This window comes from Coregonus lavaretus (genome assembly GCF_964263955.1).
Source record: "Coregonus lavaretus genome assembly, contig: HAP1_SCAFFOLD_271, whole genome shotgun sequence".
Lineage (NCBI taxonomy): Eukaryota > Metazoa > Chordata > Actinopteri > Salmoniformes > Salmonidae > Coregonus > Coregonus lavaretus.
Genome location: NW_028157817.1, coordinates 428,237 through 453,030, shown reverse-complemented (window position 1 = coordinate 453,030; position 24,794 = coordinate 428,237). Strand labels below are relative to the sequence as shown.

General features: G+C 41.0%; 2 protein-coding genes across 8 annotated transcripts in view; both read left to right on the top strand.

Annotated features, from left to right (window-relative positions):
• Positions 1-5,418, top strand: part of LOC311124887 (pantothenate kinase 1-like) — a 28,403-nt gene extending 22,985 nt beyond the window's left edge. For all 4 annotated transcript variants that reach the window (XM_084198981.1, XM_084198982.1, XM_084198984.1 and 1 more), the window contains one exon: positions 100-5,418. In XM_084198981.1, the coding sequence (XP_084055107.1) occupies positions 100-159 (60 nt within the window). In that variant the 3' untranslated portion in view covers positions 160-5,418. The remainder of the gene's footprint in view (positions 1-99) is intronic.
• LOC311124888 (CDGSH iron-sulfur domain-containing protein 1-like) lies at positions 2,286-24,382 on the top strand. 4 transcript variants are annotated; one of them, XM_084198986.1, is made up of 3 exons: positions 2,286-4,954; positions 22,448-22,650; positions 22,951-24,382. In XM_084198986.1, exons 1-3 carry the CDS (start codon positions 4,873-4,875, stop codon positions 23,038-23,040), a joined length of 375 nt encoding a protein of 124 aa, XP_084055112.1. In that variant the 5' UTR covers positions 2,286-4,872; the 3' UTR covers positions 23,041-24,382. The 4 variants fall into 4 exon arrangements, with proteins under 4 accessions (XP_084055112.1, XP_084055113.1, XP_084055114.1 ...); XM_084198987.1 differs by lacking the exon at positions 2,286-4,954 and adding an exon at positions 17,108-19,102; XM_084198988.1 differs by lacking the exon at positions 2,286-4,954 and adding an exon at positions 19,118-19,499.
• Positions 24,383-24,794: the final 412 nt, after the last annotated feature.

The following is a 24,794-nucleotide window of genomic DNA, read 5'->3' as shown; positions in this document are numbered from 1 at the left end:
ATTTCCTTGATTCCATTCATTAGTGTGGTAATAGTACTCGTACTGCATTTGAGTATTTAGTAATAATACTATATTTACCGCGTTGTGTGTTTTCTGTAGGGCTATTTTGGAGCGGTTGGGGCCTTACTGGAGCTTCTAACGTCGTCTGAGGAGCCGTGAAGAGATGCCCCCGTGTCGACTCTATAGAAGCTGCTGAAAAGGTTTTCACGGAAGCCACCACAGGAAACTGGAAAAAAAACTGGGGGAAAAGCCATTTTAAATAATTTTAACAACTGTAAATATCATTTAACTCCCTCCCCCTAAACTCCCCTCAAATATAGGTTTTTTAATAAAACTAATGTCATGTCTCATGTCATGGACCCTGGGTGGCAGGTAAATGCTAAGGATCACAGAGACGGTGTTAGTTTTTGGCACTTTGTGTAAATACCGGTACCTATTTGTGCAGTTCTAGAGTGCACTAAAGCCAAAACCTGCTGAGATTTGACCTGTGTTGACAGTCGAGTTACGTCTGAGGTATAGAGGAAAATTAGCTTATGTTATGTTCTGTCCAGCTATGTAAAAAAAGTCTGACAGTGGGAAAGGGTTTAGTTTCATTCGTATTAAATGAAGGGACCAAGAGGCTGTTTCATCATCATTGACTGGCCCTTTAATTCAGCGGGTCACAACAAGGGTCCACTTTCCTCTGTCGCCGTCATCATAGCTTTAATTATCACAGCATGGTTAACAGTAATGGGGTGTTTTTAAAAACCACTGGTTCACCAACCTCCTCAAACTCTCTTTTAGTGATGGGAGTTCTGTGATCTGCTAGTACGTCAGTCACTTTTCAAGAGATGTCACGATCTTGATACTTTGGTTGTTTTGAGATGCTGAACTATGAGTGTGCCTTTCTCACTAAGAAAGTGCCCTCTTCTCTCCAAACCCTGGCCCATGACGACACCCACTCTACAGCCAGTCATGCTGCAGAATCGCCTAGTGTTTGAATTGCCTAGTAAGGACTTTTTTGGTGTTTTTATCTATTGTAGTTGTAAGAAAGGTACAGAACTACTGCCAGCAGTTAGTCTATATAGGGATTTAAGAGATTTTCTCTTCCTGTGTCTGTGGGAGTTCTTCTCCCAGTGCAAAGTCTCCATTACCTGCAGTTTGGACAGGAAGTCTCTCTTTTGGCCCCCAAAGTAATTCCCATAGCTGCTATGAGTTTTCTTGTTTTAGTCATCAGTTAAAGCTATTCAATGTGAATGTGCTTGTAGCTAGAAGATTGAAGGACCATCACACTAGACATGTATTACCTGTTGGCCTAGGTATTTCAAACGGTAGCATTAACTGAGCAGCAAGTAGTCAAAGAAACATAAATGTATTGCATCCATCAAACTTCTATCATAATGACCTCCATAAAATGTTGCATAAAAATAGCTTTGGCACCTCCTCCAGTTAGAATAATACCGTTGCATCCAATGTCTCAACCTTTGGTATTATGACATCACAGAATGTTCTGTTCTGTTTGTGTTTTTCCTTACTTTGCTCCATGTTGGTTAATGGTCTCATCCTGTCAGGTGCCACTCTGTTGTCAAACTGGGGAACAGTTCACTTACTGGCTACTCGGTGCCACCCTCTTCTCGACTCAACCCTATTTGTTGCCTTTGTGGTGTTTTTAGTGGAATTAAACTGAACAAAAATATAAACGCAACATGTAAAGTGTTAGTCGCATGCTGAAATAAAAGATCCCCAAAATTGTCCATATGCACAAAATGATTATTTATCTCAAATTTTGTGAACAAATTTGTTTACATCCCTGTTAGTGAGCATTTCTCCTTTTGCCATGATAATCCATCCACCTGACAGGTGTGGCATATCAAGAAGCTGATTAAACAGCGTGATCATTACACAGGTGCACCTTGTGCTGGGGACAATAGAAGGCCACTCTAAAATGTGCAGTTTTGTCACACAACACAATGCCACAGATGTCTCAAGTTTTGAGGGAGCTTGCAGTTGGCATGCTGACTATAAGAATGTCCACCAGAGCTGTTTCCAGATCATTGAATGTTAATTTCTCTACTATAAGCCGCCTCCAACGTTGTTTTAGAGAATTTGGCAGTACGTCCAACTGGCCTCACAACCGCAGACCACGTGTATGTCGTCGGGTGGGCGAGGGGTTTGCTGATGTCAACGTTGTGAACAGAGTGCCCCATTGTGGGGTTATGGTATGGGCAGGCATAAGCTACGGACAACGAACACAATTGCATTTTATCAATGGCAATTTTGAATGTACAGAGACACCATGACGAGATCCTGAGACCCATTGTCGTGCCATTCATCCACTGCCATCACTTCATGTTTCAGCATAATGCACGGCCCCATGTCGCAAGGATTTGTACACAATTCCTGGAAGCAGAAAATGTCCCAGTTCTTCCACGGCCTGCATAGTCACCATACATGTCACCCATTGAGCATGTTTGGGATGCTCTGGATTGACTTGTACAACAGCGTGTTCCAGTTCCCGGCAAGATCCGGCAACTTTTCACAGCCATTGAAGAGGCGTGGGACAACATTCCACAGGCCACAATCAACAGCCTGATCAACTCTATGCGAAGGAGATGTGTCTCACAGCATGAGGCAAATGGTGGTCACACCAGATACTGACTGGTTTTCTGATCCACGCCACTACTTTTTTTTTTTTTTTAAGGTATCTATGACCAACAGATGCACATCTGTTTTCCCAGTCATGCGAAATCCATAGATTAGGGCCTAATTATTTTATTTCAATTGACTGATTTCCTTATGTGAACTGTAACTCACAAAAATGTTAGAAATTGTTGCATGTTGCGTTTATATTTTAGTTCAGTATACATGTCTGTGCCATACTTAGTCTTCTTCCTTCATTTAGTTTTTCATGTAAAGTGTTTACGTATCAGTGTGGTGGTTTGTGAAGGCTCCAGTTAGGCCTATGTGAAATCAGGGCCCCACTGCAGCAAGCTGCCACATGGGGTTCAGCCAGGTCAGTACATTTCATTCATCAGCGTAGGTATTCAGACTTCATTTTCACAAACATCACAACAATCTTTTTTTTTTTTTTTTAGATTTTTCAAACGTTGATTTTGTGGTTGTATGTATTGTTTGTTGTTCTATAGCCAGTCTGCTCTGAGAGTTATTGCAAGTATCCCCTGTTCCCAAACTTTGCATGTATGCACTTATGATTGGATTAGGCCTTACATTAGCCCCTGGTACTAGTCTGGATTAATGGCTAAACCTTGGACTACCATTTCATTATTTTTTACCCCCAATAGCAGATCTTTTCAAATGTATTTTAAAAGTAGGTCCCAATTTTACGTGTGTGTGTGTGCGTGTGCATGTTGAGGTATCACAACTACTGATAAGATGAAATGATGAAACACCTCAAGCATCTAAACCAGGGGTGTCAAACTCATTCCACGGATGGCCTAGTGTCTGCTGGGTTTACCTTTCAATTAAGACCTAGACAACCAGGTGAGGGGAGTTCCTTACTAGTTAGTGACCTAGACAACCAGGTGAGGGGAGTTCCTTACTAGTTAGTGACCTAGACAACCAGGTGAGGGGAGTTCCTTACTAGTTAGTGACCTAGACAACCAGGTGAGGGGAGTTCCTTACTAGTTAGTGACCTAGACAACCAGGTGAGGGGAGTTCCTTACTAGTTAGTGACCTAGACAACCAGGTGAGGGGAGTTCCTTACTAGTTAGTGACCTAGACAACCAGGTGAGGGGAGTTCCTTACTAGTTAGTGACCTAGACAACCAGGTGAGGGGAGTTCCTTACTAATTAGTGACCTAGACAACCAGGTGAGGGGAGTTCCTTACTAGTTAGTGACCTAGACAACCAGGTGAGGGGAGTTCCTTACTAGTTAGTGACCTAGACAACCAGGTGAGAGGAGTTCCTTACTAGTTAGTGACCTAGACAACCAGGTGAGGGGAGTTCCTTACTAGTTAGTGACCTAGACAACCAGGTGAGGGGAGTTCCTTACTAGTTAGTGACCTAGACAACCAGGTGAGGGGAGTTCCTTACTAGTTAGTGACCTAGACAACCAGGTGAGGGGAGTTCCTTACTAGTTAGTGACCTAGACAACCAGGTGAGGGGAGTTCCTTACTAATTAGTGACCTAGACAACCAGGTGAGGGGAGTTCCTTACTAGTTAGTGACCTAGACAACCAGGTGAGGGGAGTTCCTTACTAGTTAGTGACCTAGACAACCAGGTGAGGGGAGTTCCTTACTAGTTAGTGACCTTCATTCATCAATCAAGTACAAGGGAGGAGTGAAAACCCGCAGACACTCGGCCCTCCGTGGAATGAGTGTGACACGTGCTGTAAACAATGTCCTGTAAAAATGTGCCAGTAACTGAAGTCCCTGTGCTGTGAGAAGGCAGTATTATCAAATTACCTTTCTCTTTGCTTCCAAAGCTCTAGTTTCCTGGCCAGTGAAATTGTTTAGTCAAGTTTTAAATGTAAAGTATTTTTCCTTTTTCAGTGGTCCGTATGTTATATCCATGGATTAGACACACCTACAAGTCTAATATTGAAGCATTGTGAGTCCATGACGACCCTTCAAGTCAGTGTTTTAGTATGTTAGTCTGGCTCAATGTGAAGCTGCTCTTCCACAGTATTTACACACTGTGTTTGCGTCATGAATTGAGCCATCAAAACTGTCTGTTTTGTACAGAATTGTGTACAGAGATATTGCTTGCCACAGCACAAGGACAGCAATTACCTCATGCACCCACTTTTTAAGCCCATACTAAAGCGATATTGAGTGATTGGAGTTAAAGCAGAAGCCTTAGAAGTATCCCTTTGCCTGCTCATTACAGTGTTGTTAATGAACAGGAGTTTGATCTCTGATAACAATCAGAGAACATGCTATGCAGTAGCTTCTGTGTTGATCTCTTTGGTAATGTTCTAGCAATGCTGCAAACTCTGCCAATAACCCCCAAAACAAGTAAGTGATTGTTCAAAGCTGTTTTGTAATGTTAAGGATTATGCAAACTTGCTCTGAGAATCCGGTTTTATCTTGAATGTGTTTCTTCTTCTCGAGACCTGCTGAAGTTTTATTTAAAATAACTGTATTCTGTTTTAGAGGATGGACCTTTTATCATTGTTGATCTGAAGGTACACAGAGACCTATGAATATATCCACCAGCAATCTCTGCTAATGCAATGTCTAACCTGATGGTTACTTATCGTGTGTAAGGCCGTGTTTACACAGGCAGCCCAATTCTGATCTTTTGCCAATAATTGGGCAAAGATCAGAATTAGGCTGCCTATGTAAACGTAGACTTAGTGCTTAACTCTCTTGCTTAAGAAAAAATGACAAGAAAAGGAACACAAAATATTCTGTGTGCAATGTGTACGTACTGAAATTGACGTATTTGTTTCTAAAAGAAATAAAATTGTACAGCTATAGAGATTGGTGATTCTTGATGCTGTCAAGGAGAGGGGGGGATTGGGGATTATTGATGCTGTCAGGGAGAGGGGGGGGGGGGATTGGGGATTCTTGATGCTGTCAGGGAGAGGGGGGATTGGGGATTATTGATGCTGTCAGGGAGAGGGGGGATTGGGGATTCTTGATGCTGTCAGGGAGAGGGGGGGATTGGGGATTCTTGATGCTGTCAGGGAGAGGGGGGGATTGGGGATTCTTGATGCTGTCAGGGAGAGGGGGGATTGGGGATTATTGATGCTGTCAGGGAGGGGGGGGGGGGGGGATTGGGGATTCTTGATGCTGTCAGGGAGAGGGGGGGGGGGGGGGTTGTCCAGATGGGAAAACGTTTGTGGAGATAATAGGTGTTGGTTGCAACTTATAAACATAATAACATTTCTCAGAGTATCAAAAAAAGAGTTTCTTCCTTCTGTATTTCTCCATTTCTGTTTTGTAGTCTTTGAGAAGTATGTTGATTTTGGGGGAAATCTAGTTTCACATTGATGTACAGTGAATTCAGAAAGAGTGGGACATCACCAACTGGGACAGCTTAATCCTGATGGGTTTATTTCGGAATAGTTTCCATCAGGGACCCCCTGTACTTAGGTTAGGCAGGGCTCTGGTCCTTCTAGTAGTTACTAGTGCTGTTATTTGAGTGAATTCTGAAAAAGTGGGACACTTCTGAGTGACATCTATCCAACATATTAGCCCAACGCATGATACACTTCAGAAATCCTTAGATGTTTCCTAATCACACAAAATGGTATTGAATTGCCATTGGAGTACAATTAGGACTGTAATAACAGTGTCCCAGTTTATCTAACCTGATATCCCAGTCAGCCAAATGCAAACTGAAAATATGGATTGTGACTCAGTGTACAGAAATAGGTGTGTCGTGCCTCCTGTGAATATGATAATATCAACATTTTTATTTTGTGTGTGATTAGGAAACATCTTGAGGATTTTAGAAATGTGTCATGATGGGCTAATATGTTGGATAGGTGTCTGAAGAGGTCAGAGGACAGAAATGCAGAAAGTGTCCCACTTATTCTGAATTCAGCCTTCACACACTGTGTTTGACATTCTAGTCTAGTTCTGTGAGTTGGCCAGTTGAAAAAGTCCAAAAGCCAAAACGTTTTGGGGGGCAGGACCGAGTTTGGGAAACCCTGCACTAGACAGTGTCTACAGACAGTCAATAGACAGTAGGAACGGAATGTTCTCAGCTAGGCTGAGGTAAATTGTAACAGATTCTCTATGGTTAACAAGGAAATACATCATTTCCGTTGTATGGAATAATTGTCAATAAATTACATCTGTGCTTTGTGTGCTCAACTAGAAGGTTTAATTTATACCGAAGATAATACCCACCAGAGGGCGAAATAGTCTTGAAAAATATTGACACCAACCAGGCCTAAAAGTTAACACTGCTTCAACTTTAGGGAGCGGTAATATATGATGGTATCGTATCGGGTGAATGGTGGCAATTATTGCTGATAAACAAAGGAGTCCGCTCATACTGAACTTGGATCATAAGGTTTATTCATATCACAAGCTTCAGCATAAGTGACAGATGTCATGACATCCGGAGAACGGCGTCCCAGATTGCAATGGCCGTTCTGCCCTTTCTTTGTCTAGCCCCTATTTATAAACAATGCAAAAAGATGGGTGGCTCCCTCTTCTGGCCAATCACCAGTCTCCCCTGGGGCGTCACCCTCCAAACGGCTACATTTGACCTAACATAAACAACATTCCATTTCTTCAAGAAAAACATTTAACAAAGGCATAATCCCAATACACGACATTTCCCCCCCTCGAGACTAAACAGTCTCGAAAACAAACAGAATAGGATTATGACAAGTGACAATTTATCTTATTGAGTATCTTTAACATTAAACCAAAAACATTCTTCTCTAGAGTGTAAATACCTTTCTATGAAATATGAATAACTGTTTATGAAGTGTGAATACATTACTATGAAATATGAACAAATCTTTATGGAGTGTAAGAGCGAAAAACTGTCCGGCAACCTTCGTTCCAAATCCATCCATCAATCAAGACAGTAAAATTCTCTCACGGTCCCTCTGCCCCAGGCAACCACCTCGGTACTCCAGATAAACTCATAAACAATGTAAATGCATTTGAAACTATGATGCAATTAAATACACATGTAAGCCCCTGCAAACAAAATCCTATCCAAAAAATATCCACTCTAAGGCTGGTCAACCCATTGGACCCTACAGTGGACCTCTCCCTGCCTAGACTCCCTGTCCCTAAGCATTCACGAAATAAACAAAAACATCTAAGTTCCCCACATGTATTCAATAACATCAAACATCATTCTACAAAAATCAATACCTAAGAATATTACACAAATTATGTATTACACATGTCTATATTTCATTGCCGACACTGGAATGTAGTCCACTACACTTCATCTCCCCGTAGTCTCGACTTCCAATGCATTGTTGATGATGGAATCGGCCACACCCTCCTTGTTTCATCTCCTCCAGTCATATTGTCCTTTCATATTGTCCCTTCATATTGTCCTTGTTTGAGTATTTCAATCTCCACATGTTCCCCCAAATGCTTCTGAAAGAAAAGAAAAGACCAAACAGTATCTTTTGCAAAACAACACTTTCAAATTAAACATCAATATCAACTAAGAATATAGAAATGATATATAAATGATGTATGAATCACATTAACCCACTTCCCCCCTTTGATTCATAAAATCATACTAAAATCACACTAATATTGAAAAAAAATTGAAAAATGATCAAAACATCAAAAATGATATTTATCTATTCAGTTCCACTTGTCCATCTTCATCCAGATCAGGAACAGTCAACACCGGCATCTGAGTGTTGTCTCCAGGCATCACTCTCCAACCTATCTCAATATCATAGCTTTCTCAAAGGTCAGTAACAAATTACAAACCTCACACACAGTGCTATCAAAGCTGCAACTAAAATCTGAACCATCACTGCCCCTACTGGGCCTACCTGATCTTGCAACCAAGTCTTCGCTGACCTCCGCTCCTTCAGATCTACCAAATGCATCCCTTATATTCTTCAATGCATATATAACCCTAGTGATAATATCTGAACTATCTGGACTCAAAGTATAACTAACATTATCAATAGGATCTTCCCAAATGTTACACCATACCATGGAAAAAGTCCCCCCTTCTCTCTTAGATTTATCCTTCAATGATAGGCTTGAAGACTATGACATGTCTCCATGTCTCTTTCATCCTATTTCCAACCCTAGATTTATCTGTGTCCGGTGGTACCCCTCTTTTAATGGTAGAAACCTCATATGGAGGCTTCAACGTTGACATGTAACAACCTCCTATCCATCCATAGGGTAAGAATATATATGCTTTATCACCACAAACCCTCAAAATATCTCTAAAATTTCCCATAGTCACATTGTCAGGCAAAAGCTAATCTTTTAACCCTCAAAGTCCTGCTCTTCTTACTACCTGGTACATAAAAAGTAACATATTTCTCATTACTACCCTTAAGGTCATGCATACCCAAAGTTATCATATAACATCACAATCTGATATTCCCATGAACATACCCTTTACATCATATGTTTTATTAGAACAAAAACAATTTTTAGCCCTCAATGGTTTCACCTCAAACGCTCCAGGGTTCGCTGTTACCTGAGTTTCCTTCCCATCTAACAAATGCACACAAGTTAATTCACTTAACCCAATACCACCTAACCCTAGGCTTAAACAAATGTTTTGACAACGACATTATTTTATCTGTTACGGATTGTTGTTGCTGACAGCCATGACAAAGCCTAAGATTGACCAATACTTGATAGAGGTCGAGCGACCGTCTCTAACATGTTTGTCTGGAATTCTCAACAGACATGGACCCTCAAGATTCCTCACTGATATTACAGAATGAGCTGCTGGAACCTGCCCATCTATCTCTAATTTTCACAACAGAAGAATCAAACCACTCCATTTAGTTTCTCTCTTCCCTAACGAGCGGTACTGATCAGATACCTCTCCTTGTCTGTCATTAAAATCAAAGACCTCATCCTGTACCTCCATGATAGTATCTTTCACTATTTCAGATGAACCTATATTGTTCTCTACTAATATCTGCTCTCCTATTTTAACCCTATTCGTACTATCATTGACAGCACTCTCCAATTCGTACCATAAACCCCTGAGTCCTTCTTGCTACCCCCTTTAATTTCAGAAAAGTTGTTGTCGGTGTCATACTTCCTACATTTGCTATTGCCATCGTATCATTAATCCCTTCCAAAGTTACCATTAAAGTAGTTGATTTAGTTGATGTATTACCACCTTTAATTACTTCTAGTGGGAAAGTTACCAATATACTCTGTGTATTATTTACTGTTGGAGTGACTACTGTAACATATTCTTCCTGAACTCCTTTGGTGACTGTGGAAACTTCAACAGACTTCAAATCTTCCATTATAAGCGTCACTTTACGAATTACATAGTCTTTTAACCAATAATTCTTAACCGGAACAAATTTTAATGCTTGCACTAGATAAGTACACATATATTCTCCCTGATCTTTCTCTGTAACATTACGCAAAATGAATGAACAGTCACTCATAACCCTCTTCCACTTCATATTGTTGTACAAACTATCCCTCCTTTGACTAGGTGCAACAGCTTGCTTCTACTTCTGGTCCTGATAACAATACTTCTCCATAATTATCTCTCCATGTGGGAGGAACGTCCCCATCCTAACCCTAATACGTATTTTTCCCCCTAAAATTGGTGCTGGAGCTATTGCTTCCCTTATAATCAAATGCGATATATTTATGGCTTTAATAACTATCAATGTTGAAAGAGTTCAATTGCTTCTCACTGTTGTTTTAATAGACTGAAGTGTTAATGTCCTTAGTTACTTCATCCATTTTCCCCAAAGCTTTGAACTCTTTGCTTGTACTTCCATCTATCACCACTAGTGTGACTTTTTCCCAACTCTCAGTCCTATCTCTAATCCCTGACTTTCAAACTTTTGATTATAAAAAATACACCTATAATTACCTTGATCTCCCTGCTCTAAAGTGTCCTTCACCACTGTTCTCTCTCTCTTACTACTAACTTTGAAACTTAGCTTACTGTCTTAGAGTTCCTTCAACCTAGTTCTCCTAACTTTTTAATCTAATCTTTTCTCCTAACCTTTAAAAACCTTTTCCCACTGATTTATTCACAAAATCCCTTTACCACCAATTTTTAGGATATGTGATAGGGAAAGTCCCCACCTGCTTCTGACTTCTTTACACACAGACTTGGCAAACGACTAAACACCTTTTAGCCTAGCCTGAAATCCCTTGGTGTAAGAATGTAACCCAGAATAACAGTCACCCCTTTTAACTTTATTTTCCAGACAGATTGTCTAATAGGCAGTCTAATAGATTATCATCCTTCCTATGATATTATCTTTTTAAGCCAATATGATTCCCCAAAAACCCTACTTTTTAAAATCTTCTACCAGACAGCCGTTTAGTGTACATCTTATTGTACAATTCAATTTAAACAATGCATCTCTTCCCAACACTGCAATAACAGTATCTTCTAATATTAGTATGTCTATTTTAATTTCTCCTTGATTTTTTATAGCATAGCTCAATTGGTTCCCTAAGAGTAATTAGCTGTTTTACTACCTCAAATCCCTATCCTAATTAGTTAATTTTACATAGTGAGATGTTTAACCTCTTTAGGCTGAACACAGATAAGTTTTTCCACTATTCACTATCACTTCTCATAGTCCTGTTTTTACTTCAATTGTTGGATATTTTCTCTTCTTCTCTAATCGATGCTATCAGCTGACACCCCCCTTTCGGATCTTCTAGGCACTCTAGAATCCTTAGGGTTCACCTGGAGAACAGGTGATCTTGAATGGCCCCTGTATCTTCCTTAAAAATGTTCTCTGTTGTTTCCTCCTGACTTGTTGCACTCACAGGTAAAGTGACCAACCTGTCCATAATTATAACAGTCTTCTGGAGATTGCTGGAAGTGTAGCTGAAATCTTCCTCCTCTTTCTAAGCCTTCTCGTCCTCTTCCTCTCCAATTCTGTCTGTCCAGAAACTGGCTGTGGATATGAAACATCTGGTACCCCCCTTGGTGGCTGGTACATTGCATTTGATATTGTTCAGTTGAAGCTGTAACAGTGATTGTTGATTTGGTTCACTCTGATTCTTCATAACCAAAGCTTCTCTTCTCCACCAGTTGTATGATTGAGTTTTCTGAGAGTTTCTTGATCCTGTTCTTTCTTGCTGTTGACATATCAGGATTCTTCAAAAGCTTATATTCTAAGTTCTGTCCTCAAAATATCATCTTCCATCATCTTCCTACTTTTCTTCAGCATCTTGGCCTCAATGTATTCTTCTCCTCCAATTCTTGGGATTATTTTCTCAGCAGGTTTTCTCCTTCTGTATCTTCATCCTCATCTTTCCGAACCTCATTCGTCTCTTAGTTTCCAGACATCTCGGTTTTTCTTCCTTCTGGAGTTTTGGATTCATCTTCATTGTCGTTTCTGCTTGTCCTCTATCTATTATTCATCTTCATCTCTGATGCAACAATCACCCTCCTGGATGATCCCTGGAAGCTGAGGATAAACATCCCTAAGCTCTACTTCCTTCTCGTAAGGTGGGTGTCTTTTTGCTGAATCCGTATGTGAGAAAGGTGTACTAACTTCTGCCATTAGTTGTCCTGTCGCCTTTTCTTCCTTTAGCATTTTCTCTATACCTTTATCTTATCGCTGGAATCTTTTATCAGTTTTTGTTTGAGACTGAAGGGCAACTTTTGTTTCATTTGCCGGATAACCTAACACTACTTTAGTTAAAGGATTACTATTTTTCCCATATCAACCAGTGTAATCACTTTCATAGCCTTGCTGTCCTTTCTCCCCATTGTAACAACCCTTTTATATTCCTTTATCGTGAATTATTTTATTTTAGACTATATAGCCTATGGCTTCCCCCCTTTAATTATTAATATAACCCAACAACCAAATATGAACATGAACAAATTCAATTAAATTTTTTATTCAAAAACCATTTCTAATTAAAATAAAAAATCAATTAAAAAAATAAAAATAATAATAATAATATGAATAATTAAAACCAATTATTATTTCTATATCCTATCTTACCCATTTTATCAATTAGTGGCTATCTTACCACAACCCATCAAATGCAAGTAAATGTAAGTTAGTCAACTTCAAAGCAATCCCAAAAACAAAGCCTGTAACCCTACAACACTACAATTCCCATAAACAATTATCTTAATTTTACAGAATAATGTCAGTCCTTGATTCCCAACACAACTGTAATTAACCCCAGTGATGCACATAGCCTCCCAAATGCAATTTTTAATGAATTTGCCAAGCCTATGTGAAATTGTCATAACATCAAATATCCTGTAGGGGGAAGATTTTGTAACCAGACCAGTCTCAAACCCTTGACTCGATCCTCTGCCGCGTCACGTGACGCTACGTCATCACCCCCTCTCTCTCTCCTGTCGTATCGTCCTATTGCTCCTCTCATATGACAGAAGAACAGAGACACAGGAAAAGATTTTAGTAGTTAATGCAATCACTGAGTTATTTCAACCATATTCAATATTCCTTCGTTCACATTCGCTCTAAGACTGAACTCAGAACTAAATAGATCGCTCAAAAACATTTTTATTTTAATCCGTCATTTAATTTAATTCATTACGTCAACATATATTTAATGTATAAATTCACTACATCTCAACAAATAGTTTCATGTTCAAACACCAGCCGCTTTAACGATTTAGAAGATTCGTGTCCAAATCTCTCCTCTTTGTGGCTATTTCTCTGTCTATTCCTGCAGCACGCAGCCCCCCAGAAATATGACACGTTACCCACAATCCCGTTTTGTAGTTTTAGTAAACAACGTTTTGTAGTTTTAGTACCGGAACCCAACGTCTCATAATCTCGTGCCATAAACTACAACTCCCACGTTTTGTAGTGTAGTGTCATAAAATTAAACGCATGCGCAAATGCATTCAATGATACGATTCCCAGACAATAGAACGATAGCATTACGCTACAGCTTCACTATTTTATACCTTATACTCACACAATTACACATAACAGAGCTCACATTTGCGTAGAACTCTGAATTCTACACACACATACATATTTTAAGAGGCTTAGTCCATCGCAATGGGACCTCTAAGGACACGTTAGCATGTAGCACGCAACACAATTAGCATTTAGCCTTAGCATTTAGCATTAGCCGCTATGTATAATGTGGCATGAACCACACTCCCATTTAGCATTAACATTAGCCTTAGCCTTTAGCTAACTGTGGCCTACCACGCCCTAAGTAACCTGCATTGTGCCTAAATCATTGTCCATTTATCCCCTGCTAACTTTATGCTGCCGTAAGTTCTGGATAATCATATGAGCGGTTACCCCAAACAAATAACCCGTCGACTATAAGATGAGCATAACATACAATATAACCGTCCACCTCATGGTTCCTAGAACCAACCTGACACCACACTAGCGCGTTGCCCGGATTTATGGCCCACTCCTAAGGAGTCGCCTCGTTTCGAGGTCTTTAACAGATTCACAATGCTCTAATTGCATACGTATTCCTGACTTTATTCTGCCAATATCTGCCTTAATCTCTACCATCGATTGCTCTAAAATTCCAAGCCTACTCTCCCCCCTTTTGCCCTGTCTACCAGTGCAACAATTGATAATGATTAGCCAGACCCCCAGTTATCAGCAATAACGCCACACGAGGCACGGTCGTATGGTACATTTCTCCAGTGTACACAAGCAGTATCCAACCTAACAAGCTCCAAAGCGGTAAGAAAAACTCACCCTTGTCTGGCCATGGCTTCAAAGCGAGTTAGCCTGGCGGCTGAATGAAACAGAGGAGAGACGCAGACCAGCCCCACGTTGGGCGCCATTTGTCGTATCGGGTGAATGGTGGCAATTATTGCTGATAAACAAAGGAGTCCGCTCATACTGAACTTGGATCATAAGGTTTATTCATATCACAAGCTTCAGCATAAGTGACAGATGTCATGACATCCGGAGAACGGCGTCCCAGATTGCAATGGCCGTTCTGCCCTTTCTTTGTCTAGCCCCTATTTATAAACAATGCAAAAAGATGGGTGGCTCCCTCTTCTGGCCAATCACCAGTCTCCCCTGGGGCGTCACCCTCCAAACGGCTACATTTGACCTAACATAAACAACATTCCATTTAATTCTAGGTACAAGAGGGCACTGTTTACCTGCAGATAAATTACAATTCTCAGTCGTGGATTGCTGATGCTATGTATCGGCCATTGAGAGGCGTTGAAGCTCCCGGACAGCCATATTGGCACTCCCTAGAAGGCTCAGTCCTCCATAGGAATTAATAGAATTCTACAGTATTTCAATTAATTGATTCAAGTACAGAATTACATGTATATAAGTCGTTTTCTGTTGTAGTTGAGACAGTAACATTTGGTACTCTAAAAAAAATATACTTTAAAGAATTTTCTGAAATATATATTTTCATGTTTTATTTTGTATGTTTAGCTCACATAATATAATTTAAAAGTATGCATTCATGTGTCTGCAATAGAATACATGTGTCAAAAACGAATGTAGACCTTATTAAATGCATTTCTATAGCTTCCAAAATATATACATATTTTCTTTTAACAATTTGAGGAGTACCAAGATAGCTGTGCCGTGGCTTCAATACAGTTTACCCTGTCAGTCATACAGGGTTTATACACATCATTGATTTTACCTCGACGTTAGGGCCTCAAGACTCTCTGTAGTGGTGTCCGAATGGCGCGTTCATATAGATCACGGCACAGTAAGACGGCACATATTGGGTGGGTTTTTGACAACCACCAAAAAAGCAATACAAAACTGCCATACATACAGAGGTGAATATGACGGACGGTTCTGAGAGGACGCTCCAAGTTGCAATCGCCGTTTCATTCGCAGTAGGCTTTCTTTCTGGATGGCAGGCGCCGACCGAGCGAGGAGGAAGTTATTGGATTGGAGAAAGAAACGGCTACAGGATAAACTCTCAGAAACACAGAAGAAACTGGATTTGGAATGAGAGTGCTGTGTAAGTAAGTAAGTGGCATGCTATGGGTTGATTGACATGCAGTTACATTTGAACAACATTATGCTGTTACATAACATCAGCGAAGTTAGTGACTGGAAACATTGTAGCCAGAAGCCTACATTCAGTGTAAAAATGGCACAACAATGTAAATGAAAATGGATTGACATACATTTGTTGAAAGGGGTTGCTACCTGACATTCTAGCCTAATAAGTCTTGGGAGTCATTTGAAACTTTACTAATTTCACAAGGGAAATACAAAAGAATCTTAACTACGTTAGTTATACATTTTCCTCAAGTGTATCTTTGTTCTGCATTTTGTTTGATTTCCCCTGGAAAATTATAGCAGCAAATGTAGAACTGCTGGTGATCTGGCACATTAGTCTATGCAACTGATTGTTGCATTTCTTTGGTAGCCCTAGCCCTAGCCCTAGCTTACATAGGCATAATTGCCTCTGACTGAATGTACAGCATGATGTAATAATGTCTGTTCTGTTTTCAGGTCATCACCAAAATATATGTTCATCTATCAAAGGGAGCTGCACCACTCGGGAGGCCCCTTCATTCTTAAAAAGAAGAAGTTTGTAACCACCAAGACTCTTCCTAGAGCTGGCTGAGGTGACCAAGAACCCGATGGTCACTCTGACAGAGCTCCAGAGTTCCTCTGTGGAGATGGGAGAACCTTCCAGAAGGACAACCATCTCTGCATCACTCTACCAATCAGGCCTTTATGGTAGAGTGGCCAGACTGAAGTCACTCCTCAATAAAAGGCACATGACAGCCCGCTTGGAGTTTGCCAAAAGGCACCTAAAGGATTCTCAGACCATGAGAAACAAGATTCTCTGGTCTGATGAAACCACGATTGAACTCATTGGCCAGAATGCCAAGCGTCACGTCTGGAGGAAACTAGGCTCCACTCATCACCTGGCCAATACCATCCCTACGGTGAAACATGGTGGTGGCAGCATCATGCTGAGGATGTTTTTCAGCGGTAGGGTCTGGGAGACTAGTCAGGATCGAGGGAAAGATGAACGGAGCAAAGTACAGAGAGATCCTTGATGAAAACCTGCTCCAGAGCGCTCAGGACCTCAGACTGGAGCGAAGGTTCACCTTCCAACAGGACAACAACCCTAAACACACAGCCAAGACAACGCAGGAGTGGCTTCGGGACAAGTCTCTGAATGTCCTTGATTGGCCCAGCCAGAGCCCGGACTTGAACCCGATCGAACATCTCTGGAGAGACCTGAAAATAGCTGTGCAGCGACGCTCCCCATCCAACCTGACAGAGCTTGAAAGGATCTGCAGAGAAGAATGGGAGAAACTCCCCAAATACAGGTGTGCCAAGCTTGTAGCGTCATACCCAAGAAAACTCGAGGCTGTAATCGCTGCCAAAGGTGCTTCAACAAAGTATTAAGTAAAGGGTCTGAATACTTATGTAAATGCTCTATAAACCAATATGTATTCCATATATATTTCTAAATAAAAGTAAAAAAATATATATATGTGTATATATATATATATGTGTATATATATATATATATATATATATATTTTACTTTTATTTAGAAATGGGGGTCACCATTGAGACCAGGGTCTCATTCTCAGCCCTGTGAACATGAACACACAATTCAATACAACATAAAGCAAAATGGCAACATCAATACAACAAGATGAATCAAAACAAACACAACTATCACATATTGTCTCCCTCAAAATGTATCTAAACTGTCCAATGGAGACCAGCGAGTCCAGCCTGAAGGCTACTCCACGAGCTGGGGTCAGAAAAACTAAAAGCATTTTTCCCCAGCTCATTGGAGACCCGCGGGACCTCCAGAACCAGCCAGTACAGACAGAGGGTCTGAAAATTGTTGGATCTCCAATTAATACAGCTTTTTATTTATTTTTTAAAGTAGCCAATGCTGGGCCCTTCTGGTATTCAGACTCCCATACAGAAAAGTTATATATGTCCATATATATCAAAGAACGTGACATATATTTAAAATATATGATCATATATTTATAACCCATACAGTGCTGTGAAAAAGTATTTGCCCCCTTTCTAATTTTCGCTATTACATATTTTTGATAATGAATGTTATCAGATCTTCAACCAAAACCTAATATTAGATAAAGGAAGCCTGAGTGAACAAAAAACACAACAATTACATACTTATTTCATAAACAAAGTTATGCAACACCCAATGCCCCCGTGTGAAAAAGTAATTGCCCCCTTACACTCAATAACTGGTTGTGCCACCTTTAGCTGCAATGACTCCAACCAAACGCTTCCTGTAGTGGTAGATCAGTCTCTCACGTCGCTGTGGAGGGATTTTGGCCCACTCTTCAATGCAGAACTGCTGTAACTCAGCGACATTTGTGGGTTTTCTAGCATGAACTGTTCGTTTCAAGTCCTGCCACAACATCTCAATTGGGATTAGGTCTGGACTTTGACTAGGCCATTCCAAAACTTCAAATGTGTTGCTTTTTAAACATTTTCATTTAGGCTTGTGTGTTTTGGATCATTGTCTTTCTGCATGACCCAGCTGTGCTTCAGCTTCAGCTCACAGACGGATGGTCTGACATTCTCCTGTAGAATTCTCTGATACAGAGCAGAATTAATGGTTCCTTCTATTAAGGCAAGTCGTCCAGGTCCTGAGACAGCAAAGCATTCCCAAACCATCGCACTAACACCACCATGCTTGACCATTGGTATGAGGTTCTTACTGTGGAATGCAGTGTTTGTTTTTTGCCAGGCATAATGGGACCCATGTCGTCCATAAAGTTACACTTTTGACTCGTCTGTCCATAGAACGTTCTTCCAAGAGTCTTGATGATCATCCAGGTGCTTCCAGTGGCTTTTTGGCAAACTTGAGTCAACTTTTTGGACGAAATGGGTTCTACAGACCCTTAGTTAGCCCACTTTTACATCGGCACAAATAATAGTTTTTCCTGTACAGTGCTATATTTGTACCGTATAGTGTCCAGGCATGCCATTGTAAGCCGTTGGACCACAGTAAAAGGCCAGCAACACAATATTATTTAAAGGGCTGCTGGGTATTTAGACCACAGTCATCCAATAAATAACACCATATATAGACTCTAGCGCTAGATCAATAGGGTCTGTAGAATATAATGTTTTTTTACATTAATTTAGTTAAGCACCATTTCTCAATGTGCTCCACCGTATAATATTACATTTATCTTGTATAAAGTAGCAATTTTCCAATTTAGCTGGAAAGCTTAGATTTCCCCCCGATGTAGTTATAATTTTTTTACATTATGCACTATGCAAAAATGATTGATTTCGTGTCATTCGTTTTACCGCAGACTTTTATTTTGAAGGCAAAATCGGAAAGCCGGAAGTCTTAATGTTGCTGCCATATCGCTAGTTAGCTGCGTGTTCACGTTTTCTAACAAATCTAAAATATGTGCCATTTACTACGCAGGATTTGAGCCATACCGATAGTTAGCTACACCTTCTCCACAAAACTGCTTTGGATCAATCGTATAGTTGCAAGCCATGAGTTCCATCAACGTTTCCCTGTCAAAAGGTAAATATGCCACGCTAACTAGCAACAAGTTGAAGCTAGCTTCTCCTAGCTAGTTAGACAGCTTGCTAACGTTACGTTACTTAGCTAGTTACGAAATTCTGTTATTTAGCAAATATTTCAGAAAAATGTGAGCTAGTTTATGACATTGGTTAATGTAATCTGTAAACGTTTTGACGATGGCATAATAGCTAGCATGCCTGTCATTTCGTAAGACTGCGACCTTGACTTGTTGCCTCCTGTTTTGTCTAGCCAGGCAGTTACTTAAGAGTTCATAACCCCTTTTCCCCATAAAAACGACAACATTAACGCGCTAGAACTTATGCGTATCAAGAAATAACGGCGACAAACGCCCTGGAAAACTGTTGAAATGGACTTTAGATGAACTCGCTCGGAGGAGGTGGTTTTTAACTCAATTCTTATATTATGTCGACTTTGCTTATGGAAAACCGTATCAAGCGAGTTAAGGGTTGTACGCTCAGTTGTTGGGTCTCCAGCGCTGCGGATATTTGAAGTGGAAGTTCTGGAAAGTTGACCATGAAACGGACATTAAATAAGGGGAATGGTACATTTGTATCTGTTGGCCATCATAGATTGATTTCGATGTCATTCTAGGCTACTGTAGCCTGCATTTGATACAAGAAATATGTTGGAATGGCGAAATCACTAGTCATTCATTGCAAATCAAAATGTTGCCACCTGTGTATCCTACCTGGAGCTGGCAAACGGATTTAATAAATAGCCTATAAATTCAGTTTATTGCTTATTGCTGTTGTAGCCTTATGTTATTATGCGATTATTAATGGAGGTTATCGTTTGTGATCATGGTCACAGCTCGCCTCTTATCGCAATTGCCGATCAGATGTTAGAATGGATGCATTAGATTGACGGAAACAAGTCAGTCAGATTAGGCTAAAGTAAAAAAAAAAACACTGGCTGTTGTTGACAAGCTTATTCAGTTCATATTCATATTATTCATATTTGATTCAGTTATTGAAATGAAGACCCCATCCTCAGTAGCCTATTCCAGCATTAACCTATAGGCTATTGGGCAATACAAGCACTTCTTACCTCGAAATCGCCTTGCTATTCAGGTTGAATAAATGAGTCTGTCAATTTGATAAATCGTTCAGTTTAGGATATCTTGGGGTTTCCCCTAACTCGGTCCTGAGATTTCGAGAACCTCTGTCCAACTTTCATCACTCAAGCTCTCCCTTATGATTTATTTATAGTTAAGCGCAAAATGGATTAAAGTTAAATCGACATCCATTGATGGAAAATGACCTGGCGAGTTTATTAAGTGCGAATTATATTTTATCTTGCGATATTTTGCATTTTATGTCGCTACAGGTTAGGTCGACATTATGGAAAAGGGGTTCATATGAGGCAGAGAAGAGTATTTCTGTGTAAGACAGGGTTTCCCAAACTAGGGGTCGTGACCTGATTTGAAATGGGGTCTCGAGAGAACATTCGCGCATGGTTCATAGAACCGGGCTTATGCCAGTATCCTCCTGTAGCTTCTCGATGCGGTTGTAATAAACAGAGCGGTTTCTGTTTTCTTCCTACAAATGTGTCTCTATATTTTAAATATAGTAGTAGTATGCCATTTAGCAGACGCTTTTATCCAAAGCGACTTACAGTCATGTGTGCATACATTTTTACAAATGGGTGGTCCCGGGGAGCAAACCCACTACCCTGGCGTTACAAGCGCCATGCTCTACCAATTGAGCTACAGAGGACCACCAAATACTACAAAATATTATGACGGCATAACTGAAAGGTAATCCTCTCAGGAACATGGTACATACGCACTCTACTACGCCCACAAGCCATTAGAACTGAGTGGACAAGACCAGGAAATAAATCAGAATGGGGGGGGGGAATAACATATTTTATTATTATCTACACAGAAGATCATACCATATCTTTGCCTGATGATCTTCTGAACTTCCCCAATACCTTTCTGATGCATTTCAGTCACTTCAAACCATACTGTCTTCAGATTGAAATACTGTCAAAAATACCAATAGCCTGCCTCCCGAGTGGCTGCATCGCAGTGCTTGAGGCATCACTACAGACCGGGGTTCGATCCCAGGCTGTGTCGCAGCCGGCTGCGACCAGGGGACTCATGAGGCGGCGCACAATTGGCCCAGCGTCATCCGGGTTAGGGGAGGGTTTGGCCTGCCGGGATGTCCTTGTTCTATCGAGTTCTAGCGACTCCTTGTGGCGGGCCGGGCGCATGCACGCTGACTTCGGTCGCCAGTGATACGGTGTTTCCTCCGACACATTGGTGCGGCTGGCTTCCGGGTTAAGCGAGCAGTGTGTCAAGAAGCAGTGTGGCTTGGCAGGGTCGTGTTTCGGGGGACGCATGGCTCTCGACCTTCGCCTCTCCCGAGTCTGTATGGGAGTTGCAGCGATGGGACAAGACTGTAACTACCAATTGGATATCACGAAATTGGGGAGAAAAAGGGGTAAAAAATGTATGTGTGTATATATACCAGTAGCCACAGCAGCCATTATAGAATGGCATGTTGCATTGAACAACAAAGGAGCTGATTGGCTGACCCTGACATTCCAAAATGGCTGCGGTGGCAACTGGTAGCTAGCATGAAGAAGAAAAGGGCAGTTTTCCAGGAAACTAGCAGTATTTCAATCTTCTCGATGTATCAGTGTGGATAAAGGTAAAATGTGGAGTACAATGACATATCCCATCCCTGTCTTGAGGTCTGTGTTTTTCTACCAATATCTCGCGCCGGCTCCACGGTGTCCTAATGATTGCGTTCCGACCGCCGTGCATCTCAGTGTAAACAAGCATAACAGTAGGGTCGGTATCTTCTGGGGAAGCAGCCCCCATTCCAATTAATTCCATTCATGTATCAACGTTGAAGCAACAGAATGTGACAACTGCAAGATATGGATTCTTTACATAAGCAATGCAATACATTAGAATGTATTCTTCTTATGTGTTTGTTTGTAGTGTGGTTGGAGGCATACCTGAACTAGATACTGGATCAGTCTACATAAAAAAATTAAAAAAACTTTATTTAACTAGGCAAGTCAGTTAAGAACAAATTATTATTTACAATAAAGGCAAAAGGCCTCCTGTGGGAACGGAGGCTGGGATTAAAAGTAAAAATGTAGGACAAAACACACATCACAACAAGAGAGACACCACAACACTACGTAAAGAGAGACCTAAGACGACGACAACATGGTAGCAACACAACATGGCAGCAGCACAAAACATGGTACAAACATTATTGGTCACAGACAACAGCACAAAGGGCAAGAAGGTAGAGACAACAACACATCACGCGAAGCAGCCTGTCCTAAGTTTTTGTTTTACAGCTGAATTGGCGGCAGCCATTGGCGTGACTGCAGGAGCTACAGCTGCGGGCATCCTCCTCTTCCAGTACTTCTCCAAGGGGTCAGGGGTCAAGCCCAAGGTCAACCTGGACCTGCAGAAAGACAACCCCAAAGTGGTGCACGCTTTTGACATCGAAGATCTCGGGGACAAGGCGGTGTACTGCAGGTGTTGGAGATCCAAGAAGGTGGGCTAGCTCTCCGTTTTGATACTCTTTGTTTGATTTCTATCACCATTATGGAAAAAGGAAGCGGAGAGACGTATTAAGGCGTGGTTCCTGTACAGGGGAGCCATGTCTTAACCACTGGAAATCCATAGACACGGCATGGAAAGATGTTGTGGTTGTGAGGAGTGCTTTCTTAAAACGGGCCAACTGAAACTAACTGTAGGCTAGTAAGGCTACGTTATTACTTGCATTTGAGCAGGAACAAGGCAAGGAATGTTAAGATGTATTTTGTGTGTGTTCTAACAACCTTTCTCGCCCTAGTTTCCCTACTGTGATGGAACTCATGCTAAACATAACCAGGAGACGGGGGATAACGTCGGCCCCCTCATCATGAAGAGAAAGGAGGCCTGAACAATCAATCAATCAATCAATCAATCAATCATGCGATTCCATGACTGCCGCTGCTAACATTCTGACGCACGCCAAGTGCTCTTCGCTACGGAAAGGATGGCAGAGGTTGACTTGACATTACACGTGTAACAGTCATTACGTTACTCTATGTTAATAACCAAATAATCACCTTTTGGTTATAATTTATTGATTGATCGGACTAACATTTGTCGCAGGACCAAGCAGTTGTGTGGAAGTACTGTAAAATAAAGTATCAGGCTGGTTGTATTTATTTAATTTAGCTGTCGTCTGTGCGTTATGTGATTTTCAGAATGCAAAGACTTGCTTGTATGTTGGATCAATGTCTGCCTTCCCCTTGTTTTTGTTGATACCATAGAGATGTTTAGCCGTCGCAGCGTTGTCTGTCCCATTGTGGCGTCTGTGAGAGCACAGGTAGTACCATTGAGGCCATCTCCATTTTGAAGTAGTCCATTTTCTTCTTCTACTACTGGTATGAGTTGGTAAACAAACTGAAAGGGTGTGTACTCCCACCTGGAATGTGTTGTTTGAAAAGGTATAAAGCCAAGGTTGGCGATTTTACTGCCACCTGCAGTTATGGAATGTTTGCTCCTGAGTATAATTCATTGGCTGATCCTTCCTGATGACCTGGATGGAATTATGAGATCCTTCCTTAACCCATAGGAAGTCTCACCCAGTTGACTAATTAAAAATGGTGAAAGTCCTCAATGGAGCTGCCCATGTTAAAACAGGCTTTTGGCCACTAGAGTCCTCTATCATTCTCTATGCTGTCTGTCTACGTGATGAGGCACTAGAGTCCTCTATCATTCTCTATGGCTGATACTCAGGAGTTTTTCCTGACCACAGGACCTGATCATGGATATCTCTGGACCTTTATATTGTAAGCCATAGCTAGGGCACAGTGCTTTTCCATGGTCAGGTCATGTGGTTAGGAAAAACGTCTGGTCCTACTGAAGCACTATCAAGGAAACAGTGAGGTGTGATTTCATTTGATTGTTTTGATTCAACTTGTGAAATCAACATTTTGTAAATGGTGTCACTTTTCAATGGATTTGGGAGATAAAGGTTCTGCAGGTTTCTTAGTTGGAGATGAAGTAGTCGGAAGGATTGCTTTGTTTCCCTAAGTCTGTTAACGGGGAAGCGACAAGTCTAAACTTGTTCTATACTACAGGTGGCGGAGGTGGCCAGGACCGAGGTTGGGAAACCCTGCTGTAGTGTGAGAAGAATGTGTAGATGTCTACTGTCTGTGTGATCTCCTCCACAATATGTGATTTCATCCAAATCCATCACTTATTTATCAATAAAAACAATCAATATCAATGTTCTTTTTGAGCGAAATATCAATGTTTCTCTAGTGCTAGACACTGTGTTATTTCCAAATGCATTGAGCCAGTTCACACCAGTTATTTATTAGATTGACTTATAATGAACCTTTCAATCAAAACCAATCAAAGGGATTTAATGGAAGGAATATGAAGTGCTGATATTGAGCATATTCCTCTCCCCAAAAGGTGTCCTCATTCAGAACTTCATCTCTGGCTGATGTGTGGGCATCGGTGATGCAGACCTGGATCAAATTATTTCAAATATGCTGCGCTTTATTAGGAATACCTGGTAGCCTACAATCATTACAATGGAAATAGATGTGAAAGTGGAGTCTTACCTTGACGACCAGTTTCAACACCAAGGACGGCGACAATTGATTTTGACCTATGATTTGACCATTTTAAACTTCT

What these genes read in the sequence shown, in the direction of transcription:
- LOC311124888 (XM_084198985.1), top strand. Translation starts at nt 22,327, where the DNA reads ATGGCAGCAGCACAAAACATGGTACAAACATTATTGGTCACAGACAAC. An exon ending in GGTGTTGGAGATCCAAGAAG is followed by an intron (nt 22,651 to 22,950) that starts GTGGGCTAGCTC and finishes TTCTCGCCCTAG; the next exon opens with TTTCCCTACTGTGATGGAAC.